This window comes from Nicotiana tomentosiformis, chromosome 8, assembly GCF_000390325.3.
Source record: "Nicotiana tomentosiformis chromosome 8, ASM39032v3, whole genome shotgun sequence".
NCBI classification, from domain to species: Eukaryota; Viridiplantae; Streptophyta; class Magnoliopsida; order Solanales; family Solanaceae; genus Nicotiana; species Nicotiana tomentosiformis.
The window spans coordinates 11681627-11696499 of NC_090819.1; the positions used below are offsets into that span (position 1 = coordinate 11681627).

The 14873-nt window shown below is 41.6% G+C and overlaps 1 protein-coding gene across 1 annotated transcript; it reads left to right on the forward strand.

Annotated features, from left to right (window-relative positions):
• Positions 1-10694: 10694 nt before the first annotated feature.
• Positions 10695-14158, forward strand: LOC117281248 (uncharacterized). Its single transcript, XM_070183020.1, has 5 exons — positions 10695-11113; positions 11207-11439; positions 12198-12415; positions 12512-12572; positions 14064-14158. The coding sequence occupies exons 1-5, from the start codon at positions 10695-10697 to the stop codon at positions 14156-14158; spliced, it is 1026 nt and encodes a 341-aa protein (XP_070039121.1).
• The last annotated feature ends 715 nt before the right edge of the window (positions 14159-14873 follow it).

Here is a 14873-nt window from a genome sequence, read left to right on the forward strand (position 1 = left end):
CAAATTGAGCTTGAACCATTGTTCATTTCGTTCCCTCAAAGCTGTCAGGCCTAAAAGGGTGGCCTCGCGAAGGAACATGGATAAGTTTAAAGTCACAGAGACATTGGGAATTTTAGCTACCATTTCTGCAGAATTAAGGCTTTCTTTTAGAGGTTAAAGACGTCTTGGGCTTTATTGCAAGCCCATGACTTTGGCCAGTATGTGAACTATTTCTGGTTCCCAAATTATAATCCTTTTGTTTAGTTTAAAATCAAGATATTGAAGTTAGTAAAGCAAATCATATGAGTATTTAGATTCAAATAAGCTTTAATATTTCAAGACATGACTATTTGATAGCATTGAGCCCTTCACATACCTAAAATCTATAACACCTGGACCTCACACATATAACCTTGCATTCCAGGAAATTAGACAATTCTTGAATAGTATGCTTTTAGACACGCTTTTAATTAATCAAATAATCGTGACTATGTACACGTTCGCGTGACATGATTACGATTTCAAAAATAAATAGATAATCGTAGCAATGCTTTAGGTGCGCATTTAATCGACTGTCGTAATTGTGTACTCGTTTGTGTGACATGATTATGATTTTCCAAAAATAAATCAAAGTACGCGTTCGCGCGACTTTGGCCAACAATCTTAATATTAATAAAGCAGGACTAATTATGTACACGTATGCGTGACATGATTATAGCGCACCGAATAAAACGGATTCACACACATGTAATCCGTTTCAAAGATAAATTCATAAGCGCCATATCTAAAAGTGGCAAAAGGTAAAATGCACATAGGTTCTAAAACACATAATTAAATAATTTAATTAAACCATGTATGATTAAAGCGACCATGCTAAAATGACGGAATCCGGGAGTGCCTAACACCTTCTCCCAGGTTAACAGAATTCCTTACCCGGTCTTTTGGTTTCGCAGACTTAAAATAGAGTCAAATTTCCTCGATTTGGGATTTAAAATAATCCGGTGACTTGGGACACAATAACTTATTTCAAGTGGCGACTATGAATAAATTAGTAATCCCATTTTGATTAATGTCACCTTAATTGGAAAAACTCCCCTATCCCCCTCGGAAAAAAGGAGGTGTGACAGCTCTGGCGACTCTGCTGGGGACCGAACCCTGAATCTCTGGTTCAGGGTTCAAGAATTCGAGCTTGTTGTTGTGATGGTTATTACTGTATTTGTGGGCCTAATGTGCTAATTGCTGCTCATTTACCGCTTTGATATTATTTGAACTGTATTAAATTATCTTCACACGCCTCCCTTCTGAGTCTTCTAAACATATGGTGCACACGTACGCGTGGCCCACTTTTCTGTTAGAGTTCATACCAAATAAAATGAGGATGGATCAGCCACTAGGCCGGGTAGACTTTTGTGCTCCCGGTATGTCGCTCCCACCTCGGCTCAAGTTGTCCACTTGGGTAGGCCATGTCTAGAACACACCCCTAGGTCTAAACCTAGAATAACATAGCCTTATGCAGGATCCCTAGTAGGAACGTTTGCTTGCATCATGTGCATTTGATTTAAGGGACTCAACACAGGGGTTGGGTTCGTCTAGGACAGGTATACCCGAAATAAAGGCCATCTTGATGCATCTTACCTGCTATGTGTGCATTTATTTCAGCTTATTTGTTGACCGGCTAAGAAAATAAAAGAAAAACCAAGAGTGAGGTAGGATAGAAAATTTACCCGGTTCTGAAGACCCCGGTATTTGAAAATGCCTCGAAACTCTGCCAAAATGTTTGGAAAATGCATTTCAGAAACGAAAGTAAATCAATATCATACTCTTCCAATTATGTCAAAACTGACCGAACTACGCGGGTCTGATTCCCACCGGATGTGAGATACGTAGGCAAACCTCATCGGTGCCGACCCCAATTTTTCCAACCAAATAAATAAAGTATGCCTATTGGTCAAAAATAAAACCGACCCAGTTTCGGGTAAGTCTTGCGCCGTTTTGCCGGAATAGCCTTAGAATACTTTTAAATTGTCGAAGGGCTAGTCTCGCCAAGAACGGACATGTCTGTCAATAAGGCATCACTTTTCCCATAAAGTTCCTTACCTCGGGCTCAAAACTTTATTTGAAAGTGGGAAGGGGCCATTATTGCAAAGATAACCATTTTTGCCAACGCTGCACAAACAGTCACCTTCACGTGATTTTCCTTGGAAAAAAAATGAACCCTTACCATTCACAGGTCCGTTGGTCTGTCTTCCGAACTAGAGTCAACCCTAACCCTAACCATTCACAGGTACAAAATGAACATTGTCTAGAGCCCGCCGTTAAATATTGTAGAGCAGGCTCCACTGCAGCTTCAAATGTGGTGGTATGACTTGGCTAAAGATGGTCAAGACTGGGTAGTAGAACATTTGGGTGCTCTCACGGATATTATGAAGGTCAATCCCCAGAATGATCTGATCAAGGCTTTAGTGCCCTTCTAGGATCCCGTGCATAATATTTTTCACTTCTCGGACTTTGAGCTCACTCCCACAATCGAGGAAATAGCAGGATATACTGGTTTCGGCCGGGATTTGAGGAAACAGCAACTTATATTCCCAAGGCCTCCCTCTGTATGCCGATTCTTTGATATTTTGAACATCAATAAACAAATAAGGAAGAATAATGTAAACGATGGATGTTTCTCGTTCTACTTCCTGTACTCCAGGTATGGACATCCAAATGGGTTTGAAACGCATGAAAAGGGGTTGAACAACAAGCAAAGCAAATATACTTGGAAAATTCATAGTCGCTTTGCTTTCATAGTGGCATTCCTAGGCATCATGGTCTTCCAGAGTGAAAAAGGGACGATTGATATCTGCATGGCTAGAATTTCACAAGTCCTAACTGCCAAAGAAGATCACACACTTGCTCCACTTATATTGTCGGATATCTATCGGGCATTAACACGGTGCAAGTCTGGGGCGACATTCTTTGAAGGTTGCAATATCCTTCTATAAATGTGGTTAATTGAACATCTTCGCCATCATCCGAAATTTATAAGCTACAGACCAAGCAAGAGCAACTTCATTGTGAATAATCCATAAAAATAACGGTGTCTAAATACCATCTCAGAATTGGTGTCACAAGTATACGAGCTTTTAAAATAATACAAATAAAGGGTCTGAATAAAATAAAGTTGTCAGAAAACAAATACACAGCTAAAGTAAAGTAGACGGGGACTTCAGAACTGTGGACGCCATACAGTTATACCTCAAGTCTCCTCTGGGTAGCTGAAATCCGAGCAAGTCTATGGTACGCCACTGGGACCAACTCCGAAATCTGCACAAGAAGTGCAGAGTGTAGTATCAGTACAACCGACCCCATGTACTGGTAAGTGTCGAGCCTAACCTCGACGAAGTAGTGACGAGGCTAAGGCAGGTCACTTATATTAACCTGTTCGCAATAATAGTAATAACCACAATAACATATGAGGAGAGGGTAAAAGATTACAACTCTCCAGAAGGGGTTGATGCTTGGATCGCCCACTTGAGAACTTTAAAGGCGAATCAGATTGAGTGGACTTTAGGATGGCTCCCAGTGAGAGAAGTCATACACATAACAACCACAAAGAACTATTTGCTGTTGATGGGCTTGAGAAGTGTCCAACCATATGCACCGCAAAGGGTTCTAAGACAATTGGGAAGATATCAAGTGGTGCCTGAGGATGAAGATTTAAGTGTCCAAGTTATTGAGCTACACCCCGAAGCCCCACTTCTCGAGGCTTTAATCCAACAAATCTGGAATGGTTGTTGATACTTAAAAGAGGACACCCAAGTGCCCGATCTCGCAAGAGGAGAAATAGATCCAAGATATGCCACATAGTTCGGAAGAAGAAACTGTATTAATGACGAACCAGAGCCCGAGCCTGAAAGGCCTACCAAAAGGCCTCATATTCAGGCTTTTGATGACAAAGTCCGAGAGCGTTTGGCTTGGGGAGAAAAGGAAAAGAAATATCAAGCCACCATCCATGCCTTAGAGGAAACGTTGAGGAACCTCGCATTTGAGAATGATTTACAGGCACAGGTAACCAAAGGTGAAAAGAGAAAATTGACCCGAGAGAACGAGGTGCTCCGAGCCCAACTCCGGGACATGAGGATAGCCGCCGAAACGCCTGTAAGGAGCGAAAGAGATGAAAAACTCATCGGCAACCTAAGGATGAAGGTGCATGACTATGCGGCTGACCTGACAAAGGTCGAAAAAGACTTGTTAATGCTCAAGCAAAGTTGGCCAAAGGTGCGTAAGAACAAGCTAGATTAGCCCACCAGTTGAAGCAGAAATATGACAAAGAAGTAGCAATTTTATACAAAAAACTGGTTGCCCTTGAGAATGAAATGGTCAAGCAAACAAAGGAGCATTGCTATGCATTGATTTATCAACTACAAGAAAGCATGCAGCAGTTACAAAACCAAAACAACACAGATACACAAGTGTTGGAGGCTCGGGCCCAACAGATTGGACGTTTGCTACAAGAAAAGGGTGTCATCAGAATGAGGATTAAAGAGATAGCTGATTATGTTGTAATGAAATGCCATGAGTGTGAAGACATGACCAGGTCTATGTTTTTTGCTTCTGTGATGACATTCGTTCGCCAGGTGATGGTTGACCTAGACCACCTTCAAGAAGATATTGCCCGTAGGCCCGTGCGGAGACCGGCTGATGTCTCGCAGGCTCCCAGAGTACCAGTGGAGGCTCTCATGTACTTTTGACTTTCCAATTTTTTTTGAGTCTGTACTTTACTGCTTTCTAGTGTTTTGTTCAAATCTGTTTATTTTGAGTCTGGGCGAACCCCTTGGGCCACGCCATGATACAGAGACAAACATAGCGACATCATCTTTCTTCTTTTTGCCTAACAGGATTCTGGTGCCACTTTGAATTGCCTGTGTGGTTGCTTTTATGGAGGAGTAGCTCATGATCTTGCTCGACTTGAGTCCCTCTTCCACCATTCCTCCCATCTTTACCACATCGTTGAAGGACTTACCTATGGCTGAGATCAAATGGCCAAAGTAAGTAGGCTCTAGGGCTTGAAAAAAGTACTCGACCATCTCATCTTCTTCCATTGAAGGATTGACCCGTGCAGCTTGTTCTCTCCATTTGAAACCATATTCCCTAAAGTTCTCACTGGGCTTCTTCTCTACCTTGGTCAGAGATAGGCGATCTGGGACAATGTCTATGTTGTACTGAAAGTGCCGAGCAAAGGCTTGATCCAAGTCGTCCCATGTGTACCACCTGCTAGCGTCTTGGCGGGTGTACCATTCCAAAGCCACCCCACTTAGACTCTGATTGAAATACGCCATTAATAATTCTTCTTTCCCACCGGCACCTCTCATCTTGCTGCAAAAGCCTCTCAAATGGGCCACGCGATCTCCATGTCCATCGTACAAGTCAAACTTGGGCATCTTGAACCCAACGGGCAGTTGGACATCAGGGAATAAGCATAAATCCTTGTAAGCCACACTTACTTGGCTTCCTATCCCTTGAATGTTCTTTAAAGATTGCTCTAAACTCTTCACTTTCCTGAATATCTCATCGTGCTCCACGTTCCGGGATGGTTTCTCAGTTTCAACAGGAGGTTCAAAATGCGGGGTGTAGGAATAGGGATCCGTGATTTTGAAAGTTGGTTCTGGAGCATAATATTGGGTATCTGGAGCTTGAAATGTAGGTTCACTAGAAAATTAGTGGAGGGTAACTCGCGGAGAGGCTACGAAAACAGGAGCAGATGTCGGAGCAGGGTATGCGGTTGTTTTGGCAGGTGAAGCATGGAAAGTTTGGGACGAGGTGGCGGGGTAGTGGTGGAAAAGGGTAAAACCCGGTGCATGCTGAGGGGAAAGATCAACAGTAGTGGGATTCTGGGCTTGTGCCAGTGGTGGGATGAAAGCAGTATTTTCTGTGTAGTTAGCGGGGAATGAAGGTGGAGTATGCCCCCTGATCCAGGCTTTATATATTTCTGCCATTTGATGCTTCAACCTGTGGACCTCCTCTTTCAATTCAAACTCTGATTCTACAATCTCCCTCGGCGGGTCAACAACACCCGTGTTCAACTCTTTGCTAGTCATGACTGCCTTGCGCTTTGATTTGGTGTTATAGGGGTGACTTGCCAGGATGCCAACAAACTAACCACCTAAACAGAACCTAACTAGAATGCACACATAATAACTTGGTCAGTTTTGAAGAATTTAACAGATAGGGAATCGCATATTGGGGATGCAATGCACCTGAGCCATTAAACATTTCTAAATGCTTTGCGACGGCTTATGTGTTTCATCCCGGCTCTTTTCCCAAATTTCAAATCTTGATTTTTTCCCCTCTCCTTTTGTTGTGTTTCGCTCTGTTAATTGTCATTCTCTTTTCTTCCTTTTGTTTGGCCCCTCTTTTCTTTCTTTCCTATTTTTTTCTTTTCCTCTCTCTTTTTCTCTTTTTTTTTCTTGTCTTTTCTTTTATTTTATTTTAAGACTATGATCGAATCCTATGGGGATTGCCTACGTATCATGGTGCCGCATGAATCAGATCATTACGTAGTTCAAGGATATAAATATGAAATGAAAGAAAATCTTTTGGGTTTTTCAATACTTCATTATAAGTCACATCATCTTTTTTTTTTGTTTTCCACTCTAAGGACTTAAAAATACTGACGACTACAAAAGAAAACATATCACCAGTACACCCAACCTCGACCCCGACCTCAAGCTTAAACACAAGCTCCATATAATCCATCTCAACATTATTTCCCACCACAAGACCCTCAATATTCAGTCAGACTACCCCAATACCATGTTCACCACGCACAGTCATATGCTCAACCCCCTCCTTACCCGCAATGGCATGATCCAACTCCACAAAATCCTTATCCACCCCCACAACCATACAGAAACCCTACTGGTCCAAGCTTTCGTCCAAGGCCAGATTATAGAAAAGAGAGGCAGCAGTAAAAAGAAATCTTCACCCCTCTTGGAGAGTCGTATACCAGTTTGTTTCAAAGGTTGAGGCATTTGGACGTTTTGAGGCCGATTGAGTCAAAGATACCAAATCCACCTCCAAGGAACCTTGATTATTCCCTCAGATGCGCATATTATTTTGATGCCCCAGGGCACGACACAGAGAAGTGTTGGCATTTGAAGAGGGCGATCCAAGAGCTTATTAATACAAATCAAATTGTGTTCCAGAGCCCGGAGGCGCCAAACATCAACCAAAATCCTTTGTCGGCCCATGTAGAGACATATATGATCCAGATAGTTCATAAGGATGGGGAGCCCAAGAATTCTTCCAAGTCTGTCATGATGATCCCGGCTAGCGAAAGTAATCTAGTTAAAGCTCCAGATTCTGCATAAGCAATGCCCTTGACAGTTGAAAGGGTGTCGGAGAAGCTAAGCGCAATCAACGTGAAGCCATCTGTATTAGTTGTGAAAGGGCCTACGATTGATGTTGAAACGAACCAAGAAAAGCAAAAAGTGGTCGTGCTAGGGGTCCCGGGCAAGCCTGTCATAATCGTGGAAGGGGCTCGTATTACCCCCGTTATTATTAAGCCAGTGACCCAATTACCAATGGTTGACACAAAAGTCATCCCGTGGAATTACAAACAGGTGATAGTAACATATAAAGGGAAATAAGTAGAGGAAGAAGTCAATGAAACCGAAGGACTGACTCGTTCTGGGAGATGTTTTACCCAAGAGGAACTGAGGAAAGCCAAGCCATCAAAGGATGGCCACATCCCAGTAAAGAAGTCGGTCACCGAAGAAGAGGCTGAAGAGTTCCTGAAAAAGATGAAAATGTAAGACTATTCCATTGTGGAGCAATTAAGAAAAATGCCAGCTCAGATCTCTCTTTTGTCTTTGCTGATACATTCAGATGAACACCGCAAAGCCCTGATGAAGAATTTGAATGAGGCCCATGTTCCTGATAAGATCACGGTAAACCACTTGGAAAAGATTACTAACAAGATTTTCGAGGCAAACATGATCACTTTCTCAAATGATGAACTTCCTATGGAGGGTACAGAACACAACCGAGCTCTTTATCTCACAGTGAAATGCGAGGATTCTGCTATCTCGAGGGTACTGGTTGATAACGGTTCTAGTGCAAATATTTTCCCTCTGTCCACTTTGCAAAAGTTGAAGATCGGCACTGATAGGATCCACATGAACAATGTATGTGTTTGAGGCTTTGATGGAAGAGGGAAAGATTCTGTCGGTGATATAATGCTCGAATTGTCAATAGGGACAATTGAGTTCACTATAGAGTTTCGAGTGCTAGATGTGGCTGTCTCCTATAACTTGTTGTTGGGTAGGCCCTGGATACATGCTACCAAGGCAGTCCCGTCTTCTCTGCATCAAATGGTAAAGTTCGAATGGGACAGGCAGTAAATAGTTGTGCACAGTGATGAGAACTTATCTGCTTACAATGACACAATTGTTCCATTTATTGAAGTTGAATATGATAAAGGGCCTTGGGTTTACTAAACGTTCAAAACAGTGTCTGTCTAGAAGATTCCTGAAAGAGAATGCATTCCAGGTCCGAAGCTACCATCCGTGTCGGTCATGGTAGCAAATGAAATGTTGAAGAATGGTTTTGTGCCGGGCAAAGGCCTGGGTTTGTTTCTGCAGGGTATTGCACATCCGGTGTGTCCACGTGAAAGTTTCGGTACATTTGGTTTGGGATTCACACTCACAGGGAAGGACATGAAAAAGGCTAAAAATTTGAAAAAAAGGCATGGTCACTTCCTAAGCGTACTCCACATATCTCCAAGTCTTTTGTCAAGCCAGGGGTCGCAAAATGCCCAATATCAGCGGTCCCAAAACCTGTGGTCGACTTTGATGAAGAGCTGATCAAGAGGTTTCAAAGTCTGTTTGATGAGGTTAATATGGTGGAAATTGGGGAAGGTTCCAGTAATGCCGATGTGCAGCTCGTTGGGCCAAATGTGAAGCTTAGCAATTTGAAAGCTACTCCTCTCCCCACCCGGAAGGAGTTTTAGTAGTTTGCTTTATTTTTCTTTCTGTTATCTGGGTTATTCCAGAGTTGTAATCCAGATTTTTTTTATTTTTTGCTTGTTTTGATGTACAAACCCTCCTATCCTTTTATTTTCAATGAAATACAATTTCCCGTTTTCCATTATTCCTAATAGCATTTCATTTTTGTTTTGTGCAGTTCTTTCTATGCTGGTTTCAATGACATGACATGCATGAGGAATTTTTAGCCAAATCTTAAAAGCCAATCTAATTCCGAAATAACAATCCAAGAAGTAGAGTGTGATGATGAAACAGAATATGATGAAGAAGCAGCATTTCAGGAAATCAGTAGAGAACTAAATCACTTTAAAGAAAAACCCAAGCCTAATCTGAATGAAACTGAAGCAATCAATTTAGGAGATCAAGATAATATCAGGGAAACCAAGATAAGTGTGCATCTGGAACCATAAATCAAGGAAGAAATAATCAAACCATTGTTTGAATATAAAGATGTTTTTGCATGGTCGTATGACGACATGCCGGGTTTGAGCCCTGATTTGGTAGTTCATAAATTGCCAACTGATCCGGCATTCCCTCCAGTCAAGCAGAAGTTAAGGAAGTTCAAGACTGACATGAGTGTGAAGATCAAATAAGAAATCACAAAGCAGTTTGACGCAAAGGTCATTCGAGTCACTCGATATCCCACTTGGTTAGCTAATGTCGTTCTAGTACCAAAGAAGGATGGTAAGACTAGGGTCTGTGTTGATTATCGTGATCTCAATAAGGCAAGTCCAAAAGATAACTTTCCATTGCCGAACATCTATATTCTGATCGACAATTGTGCCAAGCATGAGATTGGGTCTTTTGTGGATTGCTACGCAGGATATCACCAAATCCTGATGGATGAGGAAGATTCAGAAAAGACATCATTCATCATACCATGGGGGACATACTGCTACCCGGTAATGTCATTTGGTTTGAAGAATGCTGGGGCAAATTACTTGAGGGCAATGACTACCATATTTCATGACATGATACACAAGTAAATTGAGGTTTATGTAGATGATTTGATCATAAAGTCAAAGAAGCAGTCCGACTATGTTGGAGACTTGAGAAAGTTTTTCCAAAGGCTCCGCAGGTACAACCTCAAGCTCAATCCGGCAAAATGCGCATTTGATATCCCGTACGGGAAACTGTTGGGATTCGTAGTAAGTCGACGCGGTATTGAGTTGGACCCATTAAAGATCAAAGCCATCCAAAAAATTACCACCGTCAAGGAACAAAATCGAGGTGATGAGCCTTCTAGGAAGGTTAAACTACATCAGCAGGTTTATTGCTCAACTCACGACAACTTGTGAGCCCATCTTTAAGTTGCTGAAGAAGAATGTTGCGGTTAAGTGGACTGATGAGTGTCAGGAAGCATTTGATAAGATCAAGAGTTACCTGTCAAACCCACATGTGCTGGTCCCGCCAGAACCTGGGAGACCTTTAATTCTCTATTTGACGGTATTGGATAATTCTTTCAGTTGTGTGTTGGGTCAACACAACATCACGGGCAAGAAAGAGCAAGCCATTTATTACCTCAACAAGAAGTTCACTCCTTATGAGGTTAAGTATACTCTTATTGAAAGGACATGTTGCTCCCTGACTTGGGTGGCACAAAAGTTGAAGCATTATCTGTCATCCTACACTACTTACCTCATTTCTCGCATAGATCCTCTAAAGTATATATTTCATAAGCCTATGCCCACAGGAAGATTGGCAAAGTGGCAGATTTTACTCACAGAGTTTGACATCATCTATGTGACTCGAACCGCGATAAAAGCCCAAGCCCTGGCCGATTACTTGGCTGAGAATCCAGTGGATGAAGAATATGAGCCACTGAAGAATTATTTTCCTGATAAAAAAGTGATGTATGTTGACGAGGATGATCATGATGAAAAGCCAGGTTGGAAACTCTTCTTTGATGGAGCTGCTAACATGAAAGGTGTCGGAATAGGGGTTGTACTCATTTCTGAAACAAGGCATCACTACCCCGTAACAGCGCAGCTTCGATTTTATTGCACTAACAATATGGTTGAATACGAGGCATGCATTCTGGGTTTGAGGCTAGCTATAGACATGGGAGTTCAAGAAATATTGGTTTTGGGAGATTCAGATTTGTTGGTTCACCAGATTTAGGGAGAATGGGAGACTCGAGATTTGAAGCTCATACCGTATCGACAATGTCTGTATGATCTTTGTCAACGATTCAGGTTGGTAGAATTCAGGCATATTCCCAGGATTCATAATGAGATTGCCGACGCCTTGGCTACTCTAGCGTTAATGTTACACCATCCGGATAAGACTTATGTCGACCCTCTGCATATCCAAATCCGTGATCAACATGCCTATTGCAATGCGGTTGAGGAGGAACCTGATGGTGAGCCTTGGTTCCATGATGTCAAGGAATACATCAAATTGGGGGTATATCCGGTACATGCCACAGGTGATCAAAAGACAACCATTCGACGTTAGGCTAGTGGATTTTTCTTAAGTGGGGGAATATTGTACAAGAGAACTCCAGATCTATGATTACTAAGGTGCATAGATGCTAAACAAGCTTCGACTATCATAGCCGAAGTGCATTCCGGAGTTTGCGGGCCACATATAAGTGGGTATGTCCTGGCAAAGAAGATTCTTCGAGCAGGTTATTATTGGATCACCATGGAATGAGATTGCATCAGCTTCCTTCGCAAATGTCATCAATGCCAGGTGCACGATGATTTGATTCATTCCCCGCCATCCGAGTTGCACACAATGTCTGCACCTTGGCCCTTTGTTGTTTGGGGCATGGATGTCATTGGACCAATTGAGCCGGCAGCGTCAACGGGCATAGGTGTATTTTGGTGGCCGTTGATTACTTTACCAAGTGGGTTGAAGCTGTAACTTTCAAGTCCGTGACCAAGAAGGCGGTGGCAGATTTTTTTCATTCAAACATCATTTGCCGATTCAGAATTCCCAAGGTAATCATCACAGATAATGCTGCTAACCTCAACAGTCATTTGATGAAAGAGGTATGCCAACCGTTCAAGATTATGCATCGAAACTCCACTCCGTATCGTCCTAAGGCAAAAAGAGCTGTTGAGGCTGCTAACAAGAACATAAAGAAGATACTTCGTAAGATGGTGCAAGATTCCAGGCAATGGCATGAAAAGTTACCTTTTGCTTTACTGGGTTATCGCACTACTGTTCGCACTTCAATAGGTGCAACTCCCTATTTGCTGGTATATGGAACCGAGGCAGTTATACCTGCGGAAGTTGAGATTCCATCCCTGCGGATCGTTACTGATGTTGAAATCGATGATGATGAGTGGGTCAAAAGTCGGCTAGAGCAATTGAGTTTGTTTGATGAAATAAGATTGGCAGCAGTATGTCACGGTCAAATGTACCAGAAAAGAATGGCAAGATCATACAACAAGAAGGTGCGTCCCCGAAAATTTGAAGTGGGCCAGCTGGTATTGAAACGCATCCTTCCACATCAGGCTGAAGCTAAAGGCAAGTTTGCCCCAAACTGACAGGGGCCGTTCATTGTGACAAAGGTGTTGCCCAATGGTGCTTTGTATTTAACAGACATAGAAGGTAAATGTGTAGATATGGCTATCAATTCTGATGCAGTCAAGAGATATTATGTATGATTTCTTTGCTTATCTTCAATCGTATTTTGTACTAGGCATGTTCAAAGTTGGAATGATGAAGGCATTTTATTCTTCTATCCCAAACACTTTTATCATTTGTTATCCTTTTTTGAGCCTTATTTATTTTCTTTCATACCCCTCTTTTGGAATCAGAAGTAGAGCTGGAAATAGAAAAGAAATAAAAAGAAAAAAAAAAGAAAAAAAAGAAAAAAGCAAAAGAAGGAAAAGAGAAAAAGAAAGGAGAAAAATAAAAAGAAAAACAAAGTAACAAAAACAAAACAAGTTTTACTAGTTTGAACTACGTTCGACCTGATTCCTTTTAAGGATACGTAGGAAGCCTTACACGGTTTGGTCCCATCAAAATAAAAATCCAAAATTCCCCAGATTCGAAGAAACTGAGGCAGAAATTTTAGTTTTGTAAAAAGATCTGATTCCAAAAGTTGAAATTTTGAACCCCTTCATCTTAAATTATTTTGAGCTTGCATGTCACCCTTTCTTTCTAACCCTGTCAAAAACCTACACTACAGTCCAAAGAAAGTCCTTCTGATCAACTTTGAGGATGCCAAATCAAGTGAGATGGAGATATGATTTGCATAATGGGTAACACTTTTGTTCATGGGCACTAGGAAAAGTGAATAAATGAGAGAGTCTTATTGGTGAAAACCCTTCCGGGCATTGTAAGGCAACATTGAGTTGAGAGATGAGCAAATGAGAGAGGCTTGCTGGTGAAAACCCCTCGGAGAATTACAAGCCGAATGGGGTTCATGAATTTACAGAGAAATTGAATTATGGAAACCCCGGTTTTGAAGTATGAAGACATGGCATGAACTGAAATGTGATTAGTTGGATGGATTAGGCTGATCAATCTGAAATGCATGTCATGATCATTGGAGCCAGTTTCTTCATTCAGATAAGTCTCTTTTCCACTTTTCTTCAAATAGTCATCTTTGTTTTTTCCTTTTTATTTCTAATTCTCGAAGTCACTTCGCTTCATTTCTTTTGGGTCTATTTTTCTAAGTCTCTGTCAAATTAGTCTTTGTTAAGCAAGCAAGAAAGTACTTCAAAGCTCATTACCAGCTTTTTATTTGCACCAAGCGAAATTCGGCCAGACACATTACAAGTGACATGATATAGAATGAGCAATGCGGTGGTACCTGAAGTTCAGGTGGTCAAGTGATTCGTGAATTTATAGAAAATGCAAAGGTTCAACCGTTGTCAGAATGAAAGTTCCATACGATGAGTTGTGCGTAAGGGATCCAAGTCATTCAGAGGTTTTATGGTCGATGTCCAATTGAAAGGTCAAACAATTCTTTGTAGCGTGAAGAAGCTAATCAAAATGACGCGGGGTAGTGGCAGAAAAAGACACTTACGGCAAGGATGTCACAAACTAACCGCCACATTTTCAAACTGACAAAATTTTCTTTGTTTTAAGCAGGGGCAAGAAATCTTGTTTGCTTTGCCAGGAATCCCCATGAGAAAAGCATGCTCCAGATAAGTTCAGTTTTAAGTTTTCAGGACCCTCCTGGATAATGAGAGTTAATTTTAACTATTCAGGACCCCCTAGATAATGGGATTTAATTTCAGGTTTTTAGGACCCTCCTGGATAATGGGATTTAGTTTTAAATTTTCAGGACTCTCCTGGATAATGGGATTCAACTAACGATCAATGAATGTTCCTAGTACAAACCGGGGCAAACAATTTTCTCTGTTTTGTCTATGTTGTTGTGATAGCAGGCGCCCATCTGGAGAATGAGGGAATTCATTTCAAGTTTTAAGTCAGCAGCAGACGCCCAACTGGAGAACAAGGGAATTCATTTAAAGTTTTAAGTCAGCACCAGGCGCCCACCTAGAGAATAAAGGAATTCATTTCAAGTGTTAAGTCAAGATCAGGCACCCACCTGGAGAATGAGGGAATTCATTTCAAGTTTTAAAATATCAGGCACCTACCTGGAAAACGAGGGAATTCATTTGAAGTTTTAATTCAACATCAAGCACCCACCTGGAAAACGAGGGAATTTATTTCAGTTTTAAGACAGCAGGCGCCCACATGGAAAATGAGGGAATTCATTTCAAGTTTTAAGTCAGCAGCAGGCGCCCACCTGGAGAACGAGGGAATTCATTTCAAGTTTTAAGTCAGCATCAAGCGCCCACCTGTAGAATAAGGGAATTCATTTAAAGTGTTAAGTCAACATCATGCACCCACCTGGAGAATGAGGGAATTTATTTCAAGTTTTAATTCAACATC

Coding starts and splice junctions, on each gene's coding strand:
- LOC117281248 (XM_070183020.1), top strand. CDS start 10,695: ATGCCCACAGGAAGATTGGCAAAGTGGCAGATTTTACTCACAGAGTTT. Junction 11,440..12,197: donor ATATCCGGTACATGCCACAG/GTGATCAAAAGA, acceptor GCACTTCAATAG/GTGCAACTCCCTATTTGCTG. Junction 12,416..12,511: donor CAAGATCATACAACAAGAAG/GTGCGTCCCCGA, acceptor CCAAACTGACAG/GGGCCGTTCATTGTGACAAA.